Raw genomic sequence first — 27034 nt, 5'->3', positions numbered from 1 at the left:
GGATAATAATAAATATTAATGATGATATATAACCTTTAAGCAAGATGACGCATTTGGCTTAAGAAAGATACAAGCATGTTGAAAAGTATTCATCTATTCCCATTTGATTATGAGTTGTAGTCAAGAAAAAAACTTGAATTTTTTCCAATACCCTATCAGCAACTATGGAGTTGATCAAATGACTTTTCTCTTAAGATATGTTAACACAGTAATTATACTAATAGATTTTCTAATTGAATCATTCTTAAAGAGGTGAAGGTTTTTATAATAACTTCTGTGTTACTCATGTGAATAAGCTTTTACTTATAAATTAACACAGGCTCATTATACCAGTTAAAACAATAAAGCCGTTAGACTTCACAATCAGTAAAGCTGGAAAAAACTTACCTTTTCCTCTGCCTCTCCTTCCCAAATTCAAACAATAACAACAAAACAATAATTTTTTTGTTATGTTCTAAAGCTTATTCTATAATGTTTTGTATGGAATAACTGGCTTCAAAATAGTTCTAAGTTCGTCATTCCCATCTAGTTAAAAGTAAAGAAAATTAAACCTTTAAAGAGTTTAATATGATTTTGACTCACCTGTTGTGCCTCAAAAGGATCATACGGCTCAGTATTGACTTCTTGATGCATTATATTCCAAGACACCTTTGGGGCAAAACAAACACATTCAGTCTATCTCAATTGTTCTAGTAAAATAAATCCATCATGTAATAACATTTTGAAACATGCCCATAACTTTTTCAAGGTTTTTTTTGGCCAATTTAGATAATGTTCCATGCTTTCTACAAATATTTGTAACAGGAAAAAGTGATCATTTATAATTAGTAAAAGTGAAAATGATTTTGGTTCATTACTGTTAACATAATTCTGCTAAGTTTTCTAGAAAGCAAAAAACTTAATGACTAGGAGGATAACCAATAAGGATTTAATGAATTCATGCCTTATGAAGTTAACTATAGAGAAACCTTAGCTTATTCTCGTGCTTGTTAGGAAGGAACTTTTATTCACATCTCTCTTGTTTCTCTCCATCTGGTTGTGTCTTTTAACTCCCTCACTCCTCCCCTGATTTGGTAGGAGAATTGGGCATGTGCAGCCCAGACTCTTCCTTTTTTCTTTTTCTTGGGAGCTGCTCATGCAGAAAGCACATTTTCCCCTTCCTTCTCCGTGCACTATGTCTTAGGGGCAGGCACCCAAGTTAGGTGGCCTTCTAGTCCAGCACTGCTGTAACTAGGTGGGGAAGCTGGTATGTCATGGGCTTCACTCTTAGGACATGCACTCTACAGAAACAGCCACATCTTCCTGCCATACTTTTATTAATTATCAAGGTGATGTTTTGGCTCCATCTGCTGGTTCCACTATCTTATTTCTCAATTGGTGCAAAACTTGGATAGGAAGAAGGATGTTATTTACTAAACCCAAAAATTCCTTCTGGCATTACCTGTCACGCCCTACAAAAGGGTTCATAAAGTCCATCATTTTAAAGAATTTTAGTAAATATAATGGCAGTGAAAAATGAAGAGGAAAATTTAACTTTAGTATTAAGAAGACTTTCTATTTTCAGTCTTACCTGTACGGCAACCATTTGTGTATGTGGAATATCTGTTACTTCATTGGTGCTTTCTGGTTTTACTTCCTGCTTGGCAGAATTTCCACAGTGGTCTTCAGTTCTGTTAGACTCACTTTGGGCTGTATCAACACCATCCGTGATGCACTGTGACTTTACTGGTATTTCCAAAGATTCCTGAAGGATCTGTGTTTCAGAGGCAATCTGGTTACCAGGGGCATTCTCAGTACTGAAATCATGGCCCTCAAAATGCACTTCTGTTATGTCACTGGCTACAAAAGACGGCACCACTGGTATTGATCTTTGCAGCTGATATTCAGAAGAAACTCTGGCCAGAGGTGCGTAAATGCTACACTGGGGCAAAGTCGGTAACACATTTATAAACGCTGGTGGTGTCTGGGTAATGTCAAATCCCCGAAAGGGAAGATACGTACAGTATCCTGTGACCAATTGGGGTTGAGTCCAATAGGTTGGTTTCACATCCTCCGTAACCGGTTTGGGAGAATTAGAGGAGACATGCTTGTGACTTGTCTCCTCGGAGACTGGTTTGGGAGAGTCAGAAGACACCCCTTTGGGCTTCTCATCCTCAGAAACTGATTTGCAAGAATTATCGGAAATTAGTTTCGGCTTCACAGCTTCACAAGGTGACTGGGGAGAATTAGCAGATGTAAGGTAGGGCTTCACATCCTCAGAAGCTGGTGCTGAAGATAAGTCAGACACTGGTTTGGATTTCACATCTGGTTTAAATTCCCTAGCAGTTGGATTCAGCGGTAGTTTAACTCGTAAATACTCTCCTGTTTTCGAAATTTCTTCTACTTTTGTCTTAATGTTTTTCTTCTTTCTCTTTTTCTTAAGCCGTAACGCAACTTTCTTCAATGCAATACAGTTGTCAATCACAACAAAACGAGGACATCCCAGGAGAAAAGATTTCAAACCTCCTGCTTTTTCTAGTATCTGTCGAGTTTCTTCTGGGAAAAACTCATATTCTTCAGAAAACATCTTGTTACTCATGTCCAAGGGACCATGTTCCTCTAACAACTGAGAGAAATAACTAGGAAAAAATTTACATAAGTTATTATAAGGAAGTACTTGTACATGTTTATCTGAAAAAAATATTTCCCAAAATTTCTCCCGAAGTAAAATACTACTTCACTTCTAACTGATCTTGACACCTCCCCATCAAATATATTATACTCATATTAAATCTGAGAAAGGCTAACTGTAATCAATGATACTATAAATAAAATTTTGTTTACCCCTCAGAAAATAGTCCTTTAAAAAATCTTGGGGAAAAAAACAAAAGGAGATTAAAAAGTTATTTTTATAAGTTTCAGTTAAATAATTATTCAATATATTTTAAAAAACAATGAAAAGCAAAGAAACTTATTCAAGAAAAATAAGGCTATCAATAACAAGAACATCAAATGAAAAAAGGAAATCAAATTTCAAAAAAATCCTATTAGAATTTACATATAGTAAATTATTAACATTTCTCTGTTTAGGAATATACAATGATTCAGAATTATTGAAATCAATCAGGTCTGATCAATAAACCACCACAGTGCAGGATCAGATCCACAGTAATGGGGCCAATCCCTTAACCTGCCTCCATCTGTGGATTGGGTTTGTTCACTCCAGTTCTGGGGCCATGCTCTTTTGCCATTCTTGTGCCAGGCTCAAAGAGGCTTCCTCTCCCATTTGAATTTGGTATTCAGTCTGTAACAGTGGCACAACTAGCAAGAAAGACACATACCATGTACACTAAGAAGGCTTTTTCAAGAGCAAAAACCTCCAAAGGAATATTCTTAGTAAATTAAAGCTAACCAGGAAGATAACTTAATCGGGAAGAAGGTAAAAACAATACTTCTTTGAAGCAAAAGAAAACCACTTTATGTGCAGATGCTGCTGCACGTAAATGCATAGGACAATTACAAATGATTAATCCCTATTCAAAGCAACCGCTATACTGATACATAAAGACCAAAAGCCACTTCTCCTTGTCTGCACTGCTGATCTAAATACTTAAAAGCCGTCAGTCTCTTTTAAAGTGTTTTCTGATAAACATTTTCCCCTTAGAATAAGCTCTGCAATAGAAACTCCCCTACATACATGTTGTTTTGCAAGGTAACAGGTTAAATAAGTGTTTGCCTTAAGATTCTAATCAAACTTCATTTTTAATGAGAAATCTCTAAAAGCAGAAACTGTTGAGGGAGGGTAATAAGGTAAAAAGAAGCAAATCACTGTAGCCTCAGGAACAATAACCCTTTCTGAGGGTTCTGGCCAATTGGTATAAATAACACTGACCCCACAATCTGTCCCAAGAGAGACCTTTCCAGTTGGTGTTTAGCTGCCACAAGCAACAGCAGATAATTCATCAGTGGTGTATGTGTATTTACTTTTTGCTCTCCGTGATGAATACTAAAAAGAATCATTAAAAAATAAAGCTTTTGGGCTTCCCTGGTGGCGCAGTGGTTGAGGGTCCGCCTGCCGATGCAGGGACGTGGGTTCGTGCCCCGGTCCGGGAGGATCCCACATGCCGCGGATCGGCTGGGCCCGTGAGCCATGGCTGCTGGGCCTGTGCGTCTGGAGCCTGTGCTCCGCAACGGGAGAGGCCACAACAGTGAGAGGCCCGCATACCGCAAAAAAAAAAAAAAAAATAATAATAATAATAATAATAAAGCCTTTCTACCTGCATTAAAATACTTAAATCCAAAATGGGATCACTAAAGAACAGAGACCACAGGAAAGAAATCCATTACCAGTAATTTAGCAAAGAGCTTTTCAAGAGTTTGCAGCATGAATGATGATATAGATATGGTGATGATTATTGAGTAACTAATAAGAGTCAGATTCCTGAAGAATACTTAAGGATACAAAAAAATACTCACCATGCATTTTTAGGTGAAAAGGGCAAATGACAAAGCTGAGTGTATAGTTAAATAACAGCTTATAAAGTCCAAAATATATATTTCATACATATAAACATTTTAAAAGTCTGGAGACTTCCCTGGTCCAGTGGTTGAGACTCCACACTTCCACTGCAAGGGGCGTGGGTTGGAGCCCTGGTCGGGCAACTAAGATCCCGAATGCCACACGACGCGGCCAAAAAAATAAAATAAAAAGTCTGAAAGGATATGCACCTTTTTTTCGAAGAAATAGAGCCTCCACGATTTTTCCACTGGCTAAAGAGCAATGAATTTTTCATACATTCAAACAGAACAAAATTTAATTCAACAAGGTTCCCTAGCCCAAAGAAAAATAGTATTATAACCACATTGTGAATAAAATTTTTATAGTGATTGTTATTTGAAATGCAACACAAAATGAACTTTAACTCTATTTATATGCTTTTCTAGCCTTGAAAAATAGTCTCTGTAGATAAACATGGGGCCCCAGATAGCACAAATATGATTTATTCACAATCCAGACTCTAATAGGGACAGTGTTCTTGCACTTCAGAACCTGAGGCAAAGACTGGCCATGGTGTGCTTGACAGAAGTGATAAAAGTAATAATAAAGTTAATTTTACCACAGATAACAATAGTTGCTGTATTATATACATGTACATGTTTTCATTTTTTAAGGAACCTCCAAACTGTTTTCCATAGTGACTATACCAATTTACCTTCCCACCAACAGTGAACAAAGGTTCCCTTTTCTCCGCATCCTTGCCAACACTTGTTATTTCTAGTCTTTTTGATAAAAGCTATTCTAACAGGTATGAGATGGAGATGATAGCTTATTGTGTGTTTATTTTTAAACTGAAGTATAGTTGATTTATAATATTGTGTTAGTTTCAGGTTTTACAGCAAAGTGATTCAGTTATATATATTTTTTTCAGGTTAATTTCCATTGTAGGTTATTACATTATTGTGTTTTTGATTTGCATTTCCCTAATGATTAATGATGCAGAACACCTTTTCATGTACCTTTGGCCATCTGTATGTCTTCTTTGGGAAAATGGCTATTCAGGTCTTCTGCCCATTTTTTAATTGGACTGTTTGGTTTTCTTGATATCGAGTTGTATCAGTTCTTCATACATTTTGGATATTAGCCCCTTATCAGATATGTGATTTGCAAATATTTTCCCTTTTGCAAATATGTGTATGTATATTTTCATAACTCAGTGATGATCATTAGTGTCTTAAATGGTCCTTAATGGACTGTCACAGTGCTAGTGCATGTCACTGTCAGAACAGGGGCAAGGGATAGGAATGGGAAAAATATTTCCAAAAGCATTCCCATCCTACTATTCTGGTTGTGCCCCTTTGAAAAATCACTGTTTTCTACATGCTCATGATTCCTTTTTTTTTTTTTTTTTTAAAGAAATAGATTAAAGATGAGGACCCAGTTCCCTCTTTCTTGGAAGAGAGCATGACAAGTAAGCAAGAACCACATTTTCTTTTTGGTAGGCAAAGACTGATAGGGAGAAAAAACCCAATTCTTATTGCACAAAGTCATTTTTATTTGCAATACACTGTGATTCAACCAATGATCAATTTTGCGCTCCTGCTTCTTGTAAGCTGCGTGATAGAACTACATTTTCTACTTTTTCTGAAATCTTCCCCAGTGCTTAACCTTAAGTGGTTATTAATAAATCTTGACTAATTAACAATACTAAACAGGTGTTAGGAAAAACTGAATGCAGAATGCCACCTATTTAAATTTATTTTGCTTCAACTATGTGTATCATAAAATGTTAGAACAAGGTGGAGGTCACTGAAAACAAAAATCAGTCCAACCCCCTACTTTAAACTGAAATACTTACATCAAGAAAAAGTTAACAGCAGTTACCGTAGTATTCTTTTTTTTTTTTTTTTGCGGTACACGGGCCTCTCACTGTTGTGGCCTCTCCCGTTGCGGAGCACAGGCTCTGGATGCACAGGCTCAGTGGCCATGGCTCACGGGCCCAGCTGCTCCGCGGCATGTGGGATCCTCCCGGACCGGGGCACGAACCCATGTCCCCTGCATCGGCAGGCGGACTCTCAACCACTGCGCCACCAGGGAAGCCCAATCGTAGTATTCTTGACTTCTTGTCTAATATGTTTCTATTCTACACTCTTTTCATATACAATAATTTTATTTTTCTTTCTCTTACCCATTGGCCACTAAAAAAATCATTCTTAAGCCAATCATTACATGTTTACTTTTGAAAATTCAAGGAAAGAATTGTTTTGAGGTATGACTTCCTGTAACTTCTTGACTTTCTCCTATTATAAGATATAAATTCTATCTCAAAATACACAAACAAGTCAGGCTATTGGTTTCTCATAAACTTATTAAATTTCTTCCCACTTATAGTGGTAATAAATTCTTTGAGAAGCAAGCTCCTGAAAACTACAGTTTAGCTTCAGTTTTGGATGCCTGAAGCAAAGTCCAGCATGTTTTAAGAAATACTAGTATAGTTTTATAGCTGATTCCAGGTTGTCATCCAGTTCTCTGAGAATATGATTTGCTCACCACTTCAACTCTGAAGAAAAACCATGAAAAGGGATCCAAGAGGATATAACAAGACTGAATAGGAACAATGCAACTGAGAAAAACAGAAGAAGTAACAATAACCAAATTATAGATGAGTGACGGGTTTTCCAGGAGTTCATTTTTTTAAAATTAATTTTTATTGGAGTATGGTTGCTTTACAATGTTGTGTTAGTTTCTACTGTACAACAAAGTGAATCAGCTATACGTATACATATATCCCCTCTTTTCTGAGACAGGAGTTTGCTTTCAAATTAATTTTCTGTTGCAGATCTTTGCCCCTCAACTTCTTTTCCTAAGGAAGGCATCATGCACAACTTATTAATGCCAAGCTAAAAAACACACACAAAAAAGGTAAACGTTTCCTAGATTTTCCTGAACTCTTTACTCTACTACTGTATCCACCCCACAAAGACTTGACTTTAGTGTTAATTTCTCTTTTCTTTTTTTTGGCTATGCCATGTGGCATACAGGATCTTAGTTCCCCGACCAGGGATCGAACCCGTGCCCCCTGCAGTAGAAGTGCTGAATCATGGACCACCAGGGAAGTCCCCTAGTGTTAATTTCACATTCATATTTTCAATCCAAAAGTAATTCAGCCCAAAGTTTCTTTAAAGGAAAAGTCTGTTTCTCTTTTCTTAGATAAATGTCGGGAAGTCAAGTTTTCAATACAATAAAGAGATACAGGGTTCTATACGTGTTCTATACCATCACAGCTGGACAACTATCTCAGCAGAAGTAATAACCAGATCCTGGTATCCCTTCCCCAATAAAAGGGTAGTACTTCACCAAGCTACATTAATTGTCACTGGACTTAGGAGATGCCAAACAACTGCATCATCAACATTAAGGACAATGAGATCAAATAATTATACTATTCCTTGTCAAATGTATATACTTTGGAATTCATGATAAAAGATTATGGCTGGAAACTGTTTATCAGTCCTGTCAGGACATAACCAGGACAGTTTTGGAAACAGACAGAATCTACATTAGCAGCTCAAACTGACAAAACTAATAATCATTAGGATTCTAAATGTAATAGTTAAAAATCCTCAATTAACTTAGTGTAATACATGACAAAAGCCATAAAAACACTTTTCTTCCCCAGAGTCTGTGAGCCAATCAGTGATTCCTTTAATAAACATAAAGGGACAAAAGTAAACAACTTAAGATCTTCAACTGGTAGCCTCAGTATAATAGTTGTAGGAATATTAAACTACTTACTCATATAGAGTTGAACATTTTTGTTTTGGGTTAATGTCCCACAGCTTCTTATTACGGACAATATATTCATTACTGTGCTGTTCATACAGAGCTTCAAATTCTTCTACATCGTGACGAAGATGGTCAGGCACTACAAATGGGCCCGCAGAATTTGAATTGCGTTTGCTGATAAAAAAAACCACACACACAATTTTGTGAATAATTAACTTTCAGGTGGCCCAGAGTAACATTTAAATTGAAATAAAGATAGTAATATATTACTCAACTTCAGGATGCAAAAAAACACTACCAGAGAATTTAATGCAGAACAGTTACCTTTCCACAATTACAGTCAAGAGATACCTGACTACTGAGTAAGGTATGAGATACGTGACTACTGAATAAGGTACAAGATACCTCACTACTAAGTAAGGTACAAGATACCTAAGTACTTTTAATTACTTACTCTTGCTACCAAGAGCAATTTTTTTTAAAATTCTGGTTTTAAAAAAAATCAATGTTGCATTAATTGTAACCCGTTAAAGAGAAAAATGAAATAGTTTATTATAACTGCTATCAATTTAAGTTAAGATGAGACTGAGACTGGTAAAAGGTACTTAAATAAAAAGATTTTTAAAAAAACAGTATAAGATTCCAGCACTCTAAAAAGATGTAATAGTTTGAGTGTGGGCTCTAAACCAGACTGCTGATTTAAATTCTGGCTCCACTATGTACAAGCTTTGTGTCCTTGGACACTCAACTACACTGTGCCTGAGTTTCCTTATCTGTAAAATGAATATGATAATACTACTTATCTCCTAGAAAGAAGAGTGGATTAAATGAGTTATACATAAAAAGCTCTTAAAATAGTGCCTGGTATATAAGTGCTATCAAACTATAGGCTACTATTATTTTAACTTAAAACAATTCCTCCATTCAAAGGATCCATGGAAATGTGCAAAGCCAACTGTTATTACAACTCATTTAAGAAACGTGGGGGAAGAGAGAGATTGGTTCAAGATGGTGGAGTAGAAGGACGTTTGCTCACTCCCTCTTGCAAGAGCACCGAAATCACAACTAACTGCTGAACAATCATCGACAGGAAGACACTGGAGATCACCAAAAAAGATATCCCGCATCCAAAGACAAAGGAGAAGCCACAGGAGACAGTAGGAGGGGTGCAATCACAGTACAATCAAATCCCATAACTGCTGGGTGGGTGACTCACAAACTGGAGAACACTTACATCACAGAAATCCACCCACTGGAGTGAAGGTTCTGAGCCCCACATCAGGCTTCCCAACCTGGGGGTCTGGCAATGGGAGGAGGAATTCCTAGAGAATCAGACTTTGAGGCTGGCAGGATTTGATTACAGGACTTCGACAGGACTCGGGGAAACAGAAACTCCACTCTTGGAGGGCACACACAAGGTAGTGTGCGCATCAGGACCCAGGGGAAGGAGCAGTGACCCCATAGGAGACTGAACCAGACCTACCTACTGGTGTTGGAGGGTCTCCTGCAGAGGTGGGGGGTGGCTGTGGCTCACCGTGAGGACAAGGACACTGGTAGCAGAAGTTCTAGGAAGTACTCCTTGGCGTGAGCCCTCCCAGAGTCCACCATTAGCCCCACCAAAGAGCCCGGGTAGGCTCCAGTGTTGGGTCGCCTCTGGCCAAACAACCAAAAGGAAGGGAAGCCAGCCCCACCCATCACCAGACAAGCAGATTAAAGTTTTGCCAAGCTCTGCCTACCAGAGCAACATCCAGCTCTACCCACCAGTCGCTCTCATCAGGAAGCTTGCACAAGCCTCTTAGATAGCCTCATCCAAGAGAGGGCAGACAGCAGAAGCAAGAACTACAACCCTGCAGCCTGTGGAACAAAAACCACATTCACAGAAAGACAGACAAGATGAAAAGGCAGAGGGCTATGTGCCAGATGAAGGAACAAGATAAAACCCCAGAAAACAGCTAAATGAAGTAGAGATAGGCAACCTCCCAGAAAAAGAATTCAGAATAAAGATAATGAAGATGATCCAGGACCTTGGAAAAACAATGGAGGCAAAGATGGAGAAGATGCAAGAAATGTTTAACAAAGACTTAGAAGAATTAAAGAACAAACACCCAGAAGAACTAAAGAACAAACAAACAGAGATGAACAATACAATAACTGAAATGAAAAATACACTAGAAGGAATCAACAGCAGAATAACTGAGGCAGAAGAACGGTAAGTGACCTGGAAGACAGAATGGTGGAATTCACTGCTGTGGAACAGAATAAAGAAAAAAGAATGAAAAGAAATGAAGACAGCCTGAAACCTCTGGGACAACATTAAACGCAACAACATTCACATTATAGGGGTCCCAGAAGGAGAAGAGAGAGAGAAAGGACCCAAGAAAATATGTGAAGAGATTATAGCTGAAAACATCCCTAATGTGGGAAAGGAAACAGCCACCCAAGTCCAGGAAGTGCAGAGAGTCCCAGGCAGGATAAACCCAAGAAGAAACACATCGAGACACATAGTTATCAAATTGACAAAAATTAAAGACAACGAAAAATTCTTGAGAGCAGCAAGGGAAAAATGACAAATAACATACAAGGGAACTCCCATAAGGTTAACAGCTGATTTCTCAGTAGAAATTCTACAAGCCAGAAGGGAGTGGCATGATATATTTAAAATGATGAAAGGGTACATCCTACAACCAAGATTACTCTACCTGGCAAGGATCTCATTCAGATTTGATGGAGAAATCAAAAGCTTTACAGACAAGCAAAATCTAAGAGAATCCACCAAACCAGCTCTACAACAAATGCTAAAGGAACTTCTCTAAGTGGGAAACACAGAAGAATAAAAGGACCTACAAAAACAAACCCGTAACAATTAAGAAAATGGTAATAGGAACATACATATCGAGAATCACCTTAAACGTGAATGGATTAAATGCTCCAACCAAAAGACACAGGCTTGCTGAATGGATACAAAAACAAGACCCATATTACATGCTGTCTACAAGAGACCCACTTCAGACCTAGGGACACATACAGACTGAAAGTGGGGATGGAAAAAGATATTCCATGCAAATGGAAATCAAAAGAAAGCTGGAGTAGCAATACTCATATCAAATAAAATAAGACTTTAAAATAAAGAATGTTACAAGAGACAAGGAAGGACACTACATAATGATCAAGGGATCAATCCAAGAAGAAGATATAACAATTATAAATATATATGCACCCAACATAGGAGCACCTCAATACATGAGGCAACTGCTAACAACTATAAAAGAGAAAATCGACTGTAACACAATAACAGTGGGCGACTTTAACACCTCACTTACACCAATGGACAGATCATCCAAACAGAAAATTAAAAAGGAAACACAAGCTTTAAATGACACAACAGACCAGATAGATTTAATTGGTAATTGATATTTATAAGACATTTCATCCAAAAACAGATTACACTTTCTTCTCAAGTGCACACAGAACATTCTCCAGGATAGATTACGTCTTGGGTCACAAATCAAGCCTCAGTAAAATTTAAGAAAACTGAAATCATATCAAGCATCTTTTCTGACCACAATGCTATGAGATTAGAAATCAATTAGAGGGAAAAAAATGTAAAAAACACAAACACATGGAGGCTAAACAATATGTTACTAAGTAACCAAGAGATCACTGGAGAAATCAAAGAGGAAATCAGAAAATACCTAGAGACAAATGACAACAAAAACACGATGATCCAAAACCAATGGGATGCAGCAAAAGCAGTTCTAAGGGGGAAGTTTATAACAATACAATCCTAACTCAAGAAACACCAAATATCTCAAATAAACAATCTAACCTTACACCTAAAAGAACTAGAGATCGAAGAACAAACAAAACCCAAAGTTAGTAGAAGGAAAGAAATCATAAAGATCAGAGCAGAAATAAATGAAATAGAAACAAAGAAAACAATAGCAAAGATCAGTAAAACTAAAAGCTAGTTCTTTGAGAAGATAAGCAAAATTGACAAACCATTAGTCAGACTCATCAAGAAAAAGAGGGAGAGGACTCAAATCATTAAAATTTGAAATGAAAAAGGATAAGTTACAACGGACACCACAGAAATACAAAGCATCCGAAGAGACTGCTACAAGCAACTCCATGCCAATAAAATGGACAATCTGGAAGAAATGGACCAATTCTAAGAAAGGTATCACCTTCCAAGACTGAACCAGGAAGAAATAGAAAATATGGACAGACCAATCGTAAGTAATGAAATTGAAACTGTGATTAAAAATCTTCCAACAAACAAAAGTCCAGGACCAGATGGCTTCACAGGTGAATTCTATTCAAACATTTAGAGAACAGCTAACACACATCCTTCTCAAACTCTTCCAAAAAACTGCAGAGGCAGGAACACTCCCAAACTCATTCCATGAGGCCACCATCACCCTGATACGAAAACCAGAAAAAGATACTACAAAAAAAGACAATTACAGACCAATATCACTCATGAATATAAATGCCAAAATCCTCAATAAAATACTAGCAAACAGAATCCAACAACATATTCAAAGGCTCATACACCATGATCAAGTGGGATTATCCCAGGGATGCAAGGATTCTTCAATATACGCAAATCAATCAATGTGATACACCATATTAACAGATTGAAGAAGAAACACCATATGATCATCTCAATAGACGCATAAAAAACTTCTGACAAAATTCAACACCCATTTATGATAAAACTCTCCAGAAAGCAGGCTTAGAGGGAACCTACCTCAACATCATAAAGGCCATATATGACAAACCCACAGCAAACACCATTCTCAATGGTGAAAAACTGAAAGCATTTCCTCTAAGATCAGGAACAAGACAAGGATGTCCACTCTCGCCACTATTATTCAACATAGTTTTGGAAGTCCTAGCCATGGCAATCAGAGAAGAAAAAGAAATAAAAGGAATACAAATTGGAAAAGAAGAAGTAAAACTGTCACTGTTTACAGATGGCATGATACTATACATAGAGAATCCTAAAGATGCCACCAGAAAAACACTAGAGCTAATCAATGAATTTGGTAAAGTTGCAGGATACAAAATTAATGCACAGAAATCTCTTGCATTCCTATATACTAATGATGAAAAATCTGAAAGAGAAATTAAGGAAACACTCCGATTTACCATTGCAACAAAAAGAATAAAATACCTAGGAATAAACCTACCTAGGGAGACAAAAGACCTGTATGCAGAAAACTGTAAGACACTGATGAAAGAAATTAAAGATGATACAAACAGATGGAGAGATATACCATGTTCTTGGACTGGAAGAATCAATATTGTGAAAATGACTATACTACCCAAAGAAATCTACAGATTCAATGCAACCCCTATCAAATTACCAATGGCATTTTTTACAGAACTAGAACAAAAAATCTTAAAATTTGTATGGAGACACAAAAGACCCCGAATAGCCAAAGCAGTCTTGAGGGAAAAAAACGGAGCTGGAGGAATCAGACTTCCTGACTTCAGACTACACTACAAAGCTACACTAATCAAGACAATATGGTACTGGCACAAAAACAGAAATATAGATCAATGGAACAGGATAGAAAGCCCAGAGATAAACCCATGCACCTATGGTCAACTAATCTATGACAAAGGAGGCAAGGATATACAATGCAGAAAAGACAGTCTCTTCAATAAGTGGTGCTGGGAAAACTGGACAGCTACATGTAAAAGAATGAAATTGGAACACTCTCTAACACCATACACAAAAATAAACTCAAAATGGATTTGAGACCTGAATGTAAGACTGGACACTATAAAACTCTTAGAGGAAAACATCAGAAGAACACTCTGATGTAAATCACAGCAAGATCTTTTTTGACCCACCTCCTAGAGTAATGGAAATAAAACCAAAAATAAACAAATGGGACCCAATGAAACTTAAAAGCCTTTGCAAAGCAAAGGAAACTACAAACAAGACGAAAAGACAATCCTCAGAATGGGAGAAAGTACTGGCAAACGAATCAATGGACAAAGGATTAACCTCCAAAGTACATAAACAGCTCATACAGCTCAATATTAAAAAAACAAACAGCCCAGTCCAAAAATTGTCAGAAGACCTAAATAGACATTTCTCCAAAGAAAACATACAGACGGCCAAGAAGCAAATGAAAAGCTGCTCAACATCACTAATTACTAGAGAAATGCAAATCAAATGTACAATGAGGTTATCACCTCACACCAGTTAGAATGGGCATCATCAAAAATCTACAAACAACAAATGCTGGAGAGGGTGTGGAGAAAAGGGAACCCTCTTGCACTGTTGGTGGGAATGTAAATTGATACAGCCACTATGGAGAACAGTATGAAGGTTCCTTAAAAAACTAAAAATAGAACTACCATACGACCCAGCAATCCCACTACTGGGCATATGCCCAGAGAAAACCATAATTCAAAAAGACACAGGCACCCCAATGTTCACTGCAGCACTATTTACAATAGCCAGGTCATGGAAGCAACCTAAATGCCCATCGACAGATAAATGGATAAAGAAGATGTTGCATGTATATACAATGGAATATTACTCAGCCATAAAAACGAGCAAATTTGGGTCATTTGTAGAGACGTGGATGGATCGAGAGACTGTCATACAGAGTGAAGTAAGTTGGAAAGAGAAAAACAAATATCGTATATTAATGCATATATGTGGAACCTAGAAAAATGGTACAGATGAACCGGTTTGCAGGGCAGAAACTGAGACACAGATGTAGAGAACAAACGTATGGACACCAAGGGGGTAAAGTGGCAGGGGGGTGGTGGTGTGATGAATTGGGATATTGGGAATGACATGTATACACTAATATGTATAAAGTGGGTAACGAATAAGAACCTGCTGTATAAAAAATAAGTAAAATAAAATTCAAAAAAAAGCGGATAGTAATAATATAACTTAAAAAATAAATTTAATTTAAAAAAAAAGAAATGTGAGGGGAAAAAAATTTTGTGGGTTTTTGGTCCATATAGGAATATGATATAAAAAGGTCACTGCTTCTCACTAGTTTTATTTCTTATGTCTATTTGTCTCTTGAAAACTCAGTTTCAACAACCAGCTACCACTGGAAATCACTAACATCTAAGGTTAAAACCACAACATCATTTATAGCCTCCAAAACGTCTTCCTAGTAATTATCAACAGGACATTCTCTTCATTGAACATTTTAAAGAATATTTTCTAGGATCTTCCCACAGTATCTTGCACATAGTAAGTTTTCAAACTTATCAAATGAAGGTCATCAGCCCTGTGATTTTAATGCCGTTTATATGAATTCTTAACACTGACAGGCCACGCTATAAATTCAACCATGAGGGGTCACATCAGGTTGTCATTAATAGATGCACATCTTTAGAGAAGTTAGGGAAATAAAACACAAGTTTAAAGTACATTAAATTAATACCACTTTTAAGTTCAAATAAAGCAAAAATTTTCAGACTGTACTTACTTATGGTCTTCACCTGAAGTGACAGTCTCATTATTTGGTGTGACTGAAGTGGTTCCAGACCCAACTAACATAGGCTGGTTTAAAAGACAGAAAAATAACAAGGATTTTCCACCTTAAAATTACCACTAAAACTGATGAATGCTTACATAAATAAATATGCATACAAACTGCCAATATATACGACTGATCTAAATTTTCTTGTGAACAGGAACATACAGTAATAAAATTTTCAACAGCCAAAAATAGGCACAAATTAACATTTAGGTAGCTTCTAACGCCCTGAAAATTTTTTTATTATCACTGTTTAAACTCTCATTTTAGATAAACTAAAGACATATAGTCAAAGATAAAAAGTTTTATTGGAACTTATAAGCTGCTCTCATCCTCCCCTAATATTTGTTCACTTTTTCAACCCCTGCCCCCTATTTGATCCCCCAAATACATGAGAGCCACGAAGAACCCACCATAAGACTTAAAAATATGCCCTAGTTACCTCATGTGCCTGAAGCAGAGGTTTAGGTGAGAGGAAGGATGGGAGCCTTTCAATTCTGAGATTGTCATGATGATTAGTATTCAGTATCTTTATTTTGAATATTTTAGATAATACTTCTATTAGTTATTAATAATAGGTATCATGTCTTGTCATACAGATAATGACACTAAGGCACACGGAAGTCAAATAACTTGCCCAAGGTTGCACAGATAATAAAAATAATAACAATTGGTAGAACCAAGATAAGAACCCAGGTCTGCCTGATCCCAAAGCAGCCTTGGTCACATTGCTCTATGACCAGCCATACAAAGTCCTACATTATGACAATGATTTCACTAGGAAATATCTAGAAAATAAAAAGGACAATAAAGAATCTCTTTCAAGAATTACTTATATATGACATGAACCTTAAACTTCTTCAAAATGTAGAAGACTGCCAAAACACCTTTAGATGAAAGGCTAGAAATTCTTTCTCTACAAAATGCTTCAAAATATCCCAAGAATTGGTTAATTCTTATTTATATTTATTTATATATTCAATTAATTATTTTGGACAAGAATCAATACAGAAAATGCTCCATACCTTTGAATCTTTTGGCTTCTTTTTCTTGCCTTTGTTTTTCATCTTGGTAGAATTAAACTAAAACATAAAAAAAAATTATTGAACACTCATATAACAGCATTATGAAGCTGCCATATATTATAAAGATACCATACTGATTTTCATAGACTAGTCCTGAGCTGAAGTACATGAAATGTTTAACAAAAATTAACACTATAGTGTGTTAAGCCCTAGTGTTTTGATTTATAATAGAAAATAAGAAAAAGTTAAATGATGCCTAATGCTATAACTAAAATTAAATTGTTCCAACCTAACATGTTGTACTCATTTTCAACAAGGTTTATGTCATTTCAAGTAATTAATCAGACTTATTAAGTAATTCCAGTTATATGCTGATCATATTTTAATGATTTTCCTTTTACTAAACCAAACTCAACATTCTACAGCTGGCCAGACACCAGGGCACAAACAGTGAATTCAGAAGAAGCATTTAACTTCCCATGGGGTACGTCAGCTGTGTTTCTATAGTTGCCAGACAGTGTCTAATAGAGTGGACTAAGACAAAATTTCAAGTATAGATGACTTGATCCTAAAAATCAGTAAACAAGTATCCTTCTGATTGAAAACTGCCACAAACTACTAAGGAAGACAACTCTGGAATTATTTTAACTTAAGCTCAATTGTAAGCCACTCAAAACGAAGTCCATTTGTTTTCCTTACAGAACAAAACATTGCCATTTTAATCATTACAGATAAACCTTTCATTTTTATGCCAGCAGATGACTCAAGAACTCCTTTCCTATATCTATGATTAACATTTATTAGTTGTGAAAACTTATGGACATTGTCTAATTTAAACTTCAGAGTGTGCTGACTGTTGTTCCAATTCCGAGAGGAAGACTGGGATTAACTTTCTAAGGAAATCGTACACGTTATCCAGAAGTCCTCAAGATTTGGTTCTGGGGCGCCTCTTGTGATGTAAACAAACACTGGCCTGGGTCCTCCTCTCTTCCTTTGCTTGACACGAATTAGCACAGAACATTGAAAGTGATCAAATAACTTACTGGCACATCACCACTGTCCTGTTTCCTTAATACAGTGCAGCGGCTGTCTGTAGGAAGATACAGATGGTTTTGTGAGGAAACAAAATGTTTATATTGCCATAGGATACACTAAAGCCTTAAAGAAAACCACCCCAGATACTACTAACATCCACTATGTTCTACTCCTTATTTGGCTTTGACATAAGTTTAGCTTAGAAACCAAGAGCAAAATGGCTAACTCATCGGAAAACCAACTACAAAGAACCACAAAATTTCAATCCAATTCAGCATAATTTGACTGCTTTCTAGGCACCGAACTCTATGCTAGGTGCAGGGAATACAGACATGTATAGAGAAGTCCCTGCCATCGATAACCTCATGTCCTGCAAGCTACACAAAGAGGCAAACACTCATAGCTCAGTGTGCTAAATGCCACAGCAAATACAGTGGAAACAAAGCTGATAAAATAATAAAGTCTTCAAGGGGAGTGGCCTGAGTCAGGGGTCAGGGAGGGATGTGGGGAGGAGGAGACTTGAACAAGTTAGACTTGAAATGAACAAGCAAAGGGGTGGGATGTGAGCAAGGAAAGCACAATGCAGGTTTGGACACAGTAGGAAGTGGGGTGTATATTCAGAGGGCAGATGGGGAGAGTGCTGATGAACCCAGACAAGACAATGTGAATTCAATTTGTAGGCACAATGAAGCAAGTGCTTCCCAAACAAAATACTTATAGGATCAGACAGATGTTCTAGAAGAGTCACTAACAGCAACATAAGAGAAAGATTTGGAGTAGGATGGTCAGAAGCATGGAGACCAGTTTGGAGGCTCCTGTAATCATGGAAAGATTATTAAGATCCTGGCCCAGGGAAGCGGAGGTAGACAGGGAAGGGCTGATCAAAAATAAAGCTTATTTGAATTGGCAACAAACGAGACATGGGGTAACAGGCAAGAGGAAGGGCGGAGACCAATTTCAGAGTTTCCTGCTTAAAAACAATATGAAAACGTTATTATCTGAGATAACCAGGAAAAACAGGTCTCTAGAGATACAAGTGGCTTAAGCCATATTGCTCTTAATGGGTCTCTTGGCCATCTACACAGAAATTCCAACAGGGAAATACGCATGCAGGGTCCAGGAGAGTCTGGGTCTCCCAATTATCACGGCATTGGTGATATTATTGAGTACCCTTATTTACAAGATCAGTGGATTTTGAAGTTTTAAGAAATACAGTCATTCCTTTAAATGAAAGGAGACAAAACTGAAAATGTCTGGGATGAGGGTGAGAGGCACAAGTAGTGAACTTGAAAATCTGTTGGCTGGTGGCTTCCAACCCTATGACTAAAAGCAGAGAAACAGTCACAACTGGATGGACTGTATATTTTAGGTATAGAACATAAGAATCAGGGAAAACACATAATGAGAGGGTTGTGTCCTTTTTAGTTATCTTGTGTGATCCAAACGTGCACTGAGTTTTGCAAGCTGAGTCCCAGAACAGCATTTTATTACCAGCAGCAGCAAACTGATGGCAATAAATTCAGGCTATCAAGAAGCATGTCACCTCCAGTCATGAAGCCGTGTCCTAGGAAAATAAAGCCACCTGTATTTGAGAACCACAACAAAAGTAAGCCTTTCAGTTCCTTATACTGCATTTGAACTTCATAATGCATAACATTTTTGTACAAGGCCAGACCTTTTCCTGTACCCTTTAAAACAAATGGCACAAAACTTGAAAGTCTAACTCCTGACAATATATAAGCAGACTTCTGATGCTAAGGGAAAAGGTGGGGGGCAGGGGCCAGGCGTTATCCTAAGAGATACATGCAGTACCAAAGACAAGAAATTTAAATTAATCTAGAATCTAAGAATATTAAAATTTTGAACAAAACAGAATCACACGGATCACTGGCTCCAATTCCTCATTTTAATGATGAAGAAACTAACATTCAAGAGAAGCTAAAGAATTAACTACTAGTTAACCTATTATAAAGAATTATAAAGAATTAACTACCATAATTCTATAAAGAATTAACTACTAGTTAACCTATTCTACCTGGACTCCATGCCATTATCCAAGCAGCCCCCTCAAGTCCCCTCCACCCTGTCTCTAACTCTGGATGTCAACCTGTCAAATTCCACCTCCATGTTCAAAGCTGGACTTGGACTCCACGCCTGCACCAAGGCTTTCCTGCTCCCCGAGGAGGACCCCTCAGCACTTTTTCTGGTCCTCTCTTCTCCCATAGTACAGTTATCTGTATATTCATTTTACTGCCTTTCCTGAGACATAAGGTCCTTGAGGGCAGAGACTGGCGTAAGCATTTCTGAATTCCTTGTTAACACCTAGCACAGGGCCTTGAAGCACTAGTAAAAGAAAGTTTCTAATTAATTGAGTTAGTTAGGGAAGTAGCTGGGCCACAGCCTACTTTTCTTGACTCCCAGCTCTAGGCTCTTCCCACTACAATACATATTCTATCTGTTCTAGATTCTGCAAGCATCGCCTACTTCTGCAGGCCAATGTTTTCTTGAATGCTACAAATCAAGCCATTTCCTAAGAAATTCCATCCCTTGGATATACAATCTCTGCCATGACACCGTCAAAATACCTACGATGAGAATAGTATGGTGTACAGTCCGTGTAATGTATCCATCTGAATATCTCTACAACACGTAACTCCACAGAGTAAGAAGGTTTTATGACATTTAAAAAAAAAATTACTATTCTTAACACTCATTTCCCCAAATAAGCCAGTTGTACCATAATAATTTTCATTATTTTCTTTGTTAAATATTTAAGTAAGCTAGATCCTTTGGAGATTTTTTCTAAGACTAGATATAAACTGAAACTCAGTCCACATACCCATTATATCAAAGAATTCATCCAAAGCATTATGCAGTGCTGGGAACTTGTCTCTGTGTTCTTCCAGCAGCCATATTAAACATCGCGCTTCCTTCAATGACGCTGGCTCACAGAAATAATCAAGCTGCTTTCCTTCTATAGAGCCTAGTTTATGACCATATTTCTCATTCCAGAGAAAAGTCATGATGCTAAAATCAAGCTCCTTAAGAGCGGCCCCATAACGAGAAAAAAAAGGTCCTGTGGCATCTAAGCCTATAATAAAAACAAAACCCAAGTCAGAAGAAGGGGGAAATTATTTGCTGTAAAATCACATTCAGTTTCACATCTCTGAAAGCAGTTCTACTATAGTTTGCTTACATTTTCAGTGAAAACGTTCAAATAACTGAGAACAAACTTGTTCAAGCTATTATGCATTTTAGAAACACAATTTCACATTAATATGTTAACTATAATAATTCTTATCTATTAGTTGAACAAGGTAGGCCCAAGGTTTCTATTAATATAGTTATTTTTATCAGACTTAGGAGATAAAATGAATTAAGTGCCTTTAAAAGGCATTTTTAAAGGCATTAAATTCCTTTAAAAATATTACAATAACTTTTTCACTACTTCGTAATGATTTGCAATCCAATTAGTATAAGCTGGCAAGATTTTACAATGCTTTTCTACATATACTCCATAATAACAAAATATCAATAATATACAGAACTTCCCAAGTGCCTATAGAACAGAAAATGGGCGAACTCTTCACCCCAACACCTCCAAGAACTACACCTTATCCCCCAAAATATCATGGCTCCTTACCCTCCTCACAAGATGCGAGGTGGTCACTATTCCCGCTTTTATCCCTCCCTTCTCCAACTCAGAGAAAGGGGTGGCTGCAACTTCACATGCCACTACTGAAAGGTGAACACCTGCTACCTACTAACACAGCCGCCAAAAGGCAAGGATTGGCTCAGTTCTCTCCCCCGACACGCCTCTAACACAGGACGGACCACAGGTTCTCAGTCCGCAAATGAAGCAGAGATTGCCAAGTTAAAATTACCCTGGACAGCTGTTTCTTCCAGATGAAATAGTTAGCTTTGCAGAAGCCATGTTACATGAAAAATTAGTGTATTTAAACACCAGAATCAGGGATCACATAAAATACTCATACAAGGTTCAAGGGAATCAGCAATGAGGAAATACCACATTCACATCCCCATCTATGGCTCACATCAAAGCATGTGCTCGTTAAGGGGAAGGGAGCATATCACACCTAGTACGGAAACGTTAACCCCCGCTCCCACTGCATTTAAACTCAGCTCTTTGTTAAATATAGCAGGTTAAAGTAAGACATACCTTTATAATTTACTCGTCTGATTGTCAGTAGACACTAATAGCAATCACCACTTAGGTGAAATTGTCCGGGGCCAGAAACCCATGGAGATGTACGCTCAACACAGCACCATTTAGTTATCAACTACACCGAGTGTGCTGCCATCTTACTTTGTCTCTACTGACAGAAACGTATCAATATATTCTCTGAAACCCTGGAATTCTATCAGCTCCATGTCTCTAAGGCAGGTCAGGCAGGCTCTCTCTATAGACTGCTGCTCAAAGGGCCTGCCCTGCTGTGGCTCCCACTAGCCTTTTTACCCAGCAGGTGCCAAGTGAATCATCCAAGGCACTAGGCAGCAGCCAACCTGGTCACCAGGACAAACAAGGCCCTGGTACCAGAAGAGATCACCATCTAGTTTAGTCAACAACTCTCTGCAGCTGCCTTCTGCAGTCCTTAGGTGACTTTGGTCAAAGAGCCTGCTTGGGGGGGTGGGGGGTCTTCCTCAACCTAATTAGGAAAATCAGGGCAGAGTACCAGAATTTTATGACCCTGTGATTCACAATACTGAAGGTCAACCCCAGGGTATTTCTCTCTTAATCCTTAGATACAGATTTGCCTCAGGTGATCCTAAGCAATTAGTTCCATCCACTCTTTCCTGGAAATTCTTCACTAAGGAATGTGATTACTAAACTACACAATCCCAGAGGGCACTCCCCAGCAGCTGACTCCAGGGGGTGCTATTTACCCATGGTTGTACCCAGTATTCACGTACTTTACACAAGGACAAATCGTTCTGCATAACACAGGACTGGATTTTCTTACTGACTGAACTTTCCTGTGTTTATACCTTATACAAAAGCATATTGTAACCCATCCATAAAGTAACCTAAAAATTGTGAGTTGGGGGAAAAAGCATTTTTAACCATACATATTTGTGGTTCTACATTTTAAAAAATCATAAATGATGATAGGAAAATGAAAAAGGATTCAGAGGCCTACGTTTATCCTTCCTATGAAACTGCATCTCTAGAATTAAGTGACGTACCAAAGCTATTAAGTTTTTGGATCCAGGTGGCTAATTTTGGTTCCACTTCTTTAAGTTCACTCAAAACATGCAGAAACACCCTTGTCTTTACTCTATTCTTTTCTTGAACCAAATGACAAATAACATAGTCCACTGCTTCATTCAGAAAATTTCTGCTAGAAAAACAGGTTGTGTAGTCTTCTGTGGTTAAAACCTTCCAAGAAAGCAACTCTTTGAGAAGCTTGGAAGTATTCAGTATCCCGGACTTAATCTTGTCAGCATACTGCTTTATGCACTGCAGAATTCTGTCATCAAGGAATTGGCAACTCTGAACACTGTCTACAGTTTCTACGGATAAATAACAGTGGTCAGTAAAAAGGAGAAAGAGGATCAATTTGCAAAAATATAAACTCAGGAAATTAACATAACATTACATAGCAATATAAAACACGACTCAGATGTATTCTTTATGTTGTTTTAAATAGCCTAAGAAATTTTAAATTAGGAATATAAATAAAATATTTAACATCTTTAAAAGGTATGAAAGTTCACATTAAATCGAACATATCAAGTACCTTATCTCCTTCACTTGTACCACTCATCTAAAAATCCTAACTGAGCCTCTCATCAACTACCCAAACTTTATATTCAGTAAATATGTTTCATGCATGAATGCAAAGGGTTTTTTCCTAGAGTTGAAGGGATCATTTCTTCAGGTATAAATACAATTAGCATTTGGTAGTTACTGTATGTTATTCATCTTATTGTTGAATCCTACATCATAGACCTGTGGAGTCATTGATTCCAAGCTGGAAAATATCTCAGAAGTTCATCTTCCCACCCAGGCATTACCCACTAAAAATGGCCATTTAGCCTCTTGAAGCTAAGACAATAAATTAAATACAAAAATATATATATATAAAATAAGTAAATAATGTTCACTAAAAATTTTTTCGGTAGGAAAGGTAATTGTGATTGGTTTGTGAAACATTAATGGAATACTAGATGAAAAATAAAGACAGCAAGAGGAAATATTTCATTTTGGGAACAGCCATCATAGTAGAAAACGAGAACAACATACTTCAACTCAAAACTGAATGCAGGGGCTTCCCTGGTGGCGCAGTGGTTGAGAATCTGCCTGCCAATGCAGGGGACACGGGTTCGAGCCCTGGTCTGGGAAGATCTCACATGCCGCGGAGCAACTGGGCCCGTGAGCCACAATTACTGAGCCTGCACGTGCGATAAAGAGTGGCCCCCGCTTGCCACAACTAGAGAAAGCTCTTGCACAGAAACGAAGACCCCAAACAGCCATAAATAAATAAATAAATAAATAAATAAAAATTTAAAAATAAAATTAAAAAACTGAATGCATACCTGGGGCTATAACGTTCAGTACGGTGACTATAGTTAATAATACTGTTTTGCGTATTTGCATGTAGATCTTGAAAGTTCTCATGAAAAAAAAAATTCTGTAACTATCTATGGTGATGGCTGTTAACTGGACTTACTGTGGTAATCATTTTGCAATATATACAAATTTCAAATATTATGTTGTACACCTGAAACTATACCTCAATTAAAAAAAAAAAACTCAACCCCCCCCCAACCTGAAAGTAAATATGTCCACAGAAACAGTAAATTACTGAGACCGCTCCCATGTTGATCAGGGAATGCTGACAAGACGGGTGTAAAACAGAAGGCTGGACTAGGTAATCTCTCTGGCACCTAGTATGAATTGCTTGTTTATTTGAACTCAGCATATTTCAGATAATCAGCGGCTAATTTACAGTTCAACGTTTCAGAACTTAAATCTGTGTAGCAGGGTTTACAAAGCACTGTTAAACATACAATAGGAATTTCAGGTATTATTCTCACATGTACTTTGGAGATAAGCAAACGGACAGAGGGTCCGTTTGCCCTGAGTTAGTGGCAGGTAGCGTTTTCAGTCCCTGTATATTGCGTCTAAATTCAATGTTCCTCACACCAACGCCCTCCCCACCTCAGTGTCAATCAGAAGATGGTGATAAAATCAAAATGCCAACGGAAATCTAAATTTCAATTCAATAACAATTAACACAAGAGCCAACAAGATGAATATTTATATTTATACTTTTAAGCAAGACTATATCATTCTTGTCATGGCGTGGACTCCCAGCATACCTCTCTGCTCTTCAGGTTTCGGTGGATTACTTTCCCTTAAGTCCTCTTCCAATCTTTCTTGTGCTAATTTTTTTGCTTCCTTTTTTTGCATCTTCCGCTTCACTTTTTTGTCTTCTTTCAGCCTTAACTTCTCTAGGCTGATAAGTATTTACAATTAGTCATAACTCGCCTTTGTTATAAACTCAATTAACTATTTTCCTTGCCTAGTGTAAGTTAGAAGTTTCCTTTTTTAGTTAAAACTTGGCTTATATCTTCTGTTCAATATCAAAAACTTCTGAGACGTGGTCAGTTCAGTCAAAACAAGTGTACTTGTTTCATGAAAACAAGAACCTCAATGACTGAGTGACTTCTAATTAAGGATGCCATGTACAGATCATGCAGATGTTATTTCCATGTATATGAGTTACTGCTTAGGGTAAACAGGACTAGTAAAAATGACTCTGCAAGGTAATACATGTAAATACTCATTTCCACAGTACAATATTATTTTCACAACCCAATAATGGCCCACAACGCCAGAATTTGGTCAATATGGTTACAACAAGTTCTCCTCAACAAATAATTCTGTTCATCTTTTCTTCTGCTCTTTCCTGGTCACCAACGATGAAAAAAATCACTTCTTAAAATGGAAAGCAAGAGGCAGGACCAAAGAAAAGAAAAAAGGATTGGAATTATTTGATCTGAACAAGAAGATAGAGAAGTGAATAATTTTGACAGTTCACTGAGTATTTCAGGGTGAGAAACAGTCACTGGTTCAAAATGTTTGCTGAAGAGAGTAAAAGGAAAGATGCTTTTGGAATTGAAGTTTCAACAACTGAGAGCTAAGTATATAATTTTTATCCAAATGCCAAATCTATTGAACATGTCATTTCATAGTTCAATTTCATAATTTTACTCATAAATTCAACCATTAAATAATGCGTCTTATTCAAGTTTTTAGCATTTAACCATTCTAGGCTAGTTCCCTTGAAAGTTATAAATATCCATAAAATTCACTTAAGAACCACTTATCTGGATATATGTGCAGAGCCAATTTTAAAAACAGCATAATTTAGAAATCTGCATTTAACAGAATTATATTCTAATAGACATTATTAAGCTACTGATTATTAAAAATCTTACCTAGAACATTTCTGTTTCAGAATAGGTCTTGAAGGAACCTTTTCTTTAATGACTTTGTGTTCAAACTTTAAATAAAACAGACACATCCAAAATTTGTCTCATGCTCCCATGACATAAAGCACAAAACCACAAGTAACAAGCATTTCAGAAGCACACACAGTCAATGTTCAATTTGATAGGGAACAGTGATGATGTTCTGACCCAAACAAAAGCCCAGAAAACTTTAGCAAAACAATTTACTGAAAAGAGGAACAAGAGAGTAGACACAATTTAGGAAGCTTAAAAAAAAAATTAAGAGTAAGCAGAAGATCAAATAAACTACAGATGTCATTACAACAACCCACTCCTGCCAACTCCCATACAGTGAGGCTAAAGGTAATCCCTCAAGACACTCTCCTCCCTCCCTAAGATCCCCCACCTCACCAACACCCAAAGGTTTACTGGGAATTAACAAAATAAGGTTATCAGAAAGAGTAAAAACAGTAAAACTAAAATGTAAAAGACCTCCTCCTCCTTTTAGGAGATAAAAGAGTATGAGAATCCTTCAATGCACAGAAGCATTCTCACATCCTGTTACTTCCTATAATTTCTTATATTAAGTAACTGCTTCTTTCCTGGAAAACACAAGATCCAAATAGTACAATTTCCACAAATTTAAATCATATTTTAAAAGGTATCAGCATTTTTTTAAATTAATTTAAGGAGACTTCCCCTTTATT

General features: G+C 37.2%; 1 protein-coding gene across 1 annotated transcript in view; it reads right to left on the bottom strand.

Annotated features, from left to right (window-relative positions):
• The window catches only part of TTC3 (tetratricopeptide repeat domain 3), a gene marked incomplete at its 5' end in the record, with an annotated part of 140575 nt that overhangs the window by 38568 nt on the left and 74973 nt on the right, over positions 1-27034 (bottom strand). Inside the window, 10 exons of the mRNA XM_079704134.1 lie at positions 583-648; positions 1571-2618; positions 8273-8437; positions 15739-15812; positions 16815-16871; positions 17858-17904; positions 20689-20940; positions 23055-23381; positions 25194-25330; positions 26316-26380. Coding sequence (XP_079560260.1) covers positions 583-648; positions 1571-2618; positions 8273-8437; positions 15739-15812; positions 16815-16871; positions 17858-17904; positions 20689-20940; positions 23055-23381; positions 25194-25330; positions 26316-26380 — 2238 coding nt within the window. The remainder of the gene's footprint in view (positions 1-582; positions 649-1570; positions 2619-8272; positions 8438-15738; positions 15813-16814; positions 16872-17857; positions 17905-20688; positions 20941-23054; positions 23382-25193; positions 25331-26315; positions 26381-27034) is intronic.

This window comes from Hyperoodon ampullatus (genome assembly GCF_949752795.1).
Source record: "Hyperoodon ampullatus genome assembly, chromosome: 5".
In the NCBI taxonomy this organism is placed as follows: domain Eukaryota; kingdom Metazoa; phylum Chordata; class Mammalia; order Artiodactyla; family Ziphiidae; genus Hyperoodon; species Hyperoodon ampullatus.
Note: the sequence above shows the minus strand (reverse complement) of the source record. Positions and strands in the feature narration are given on the sequence as shown.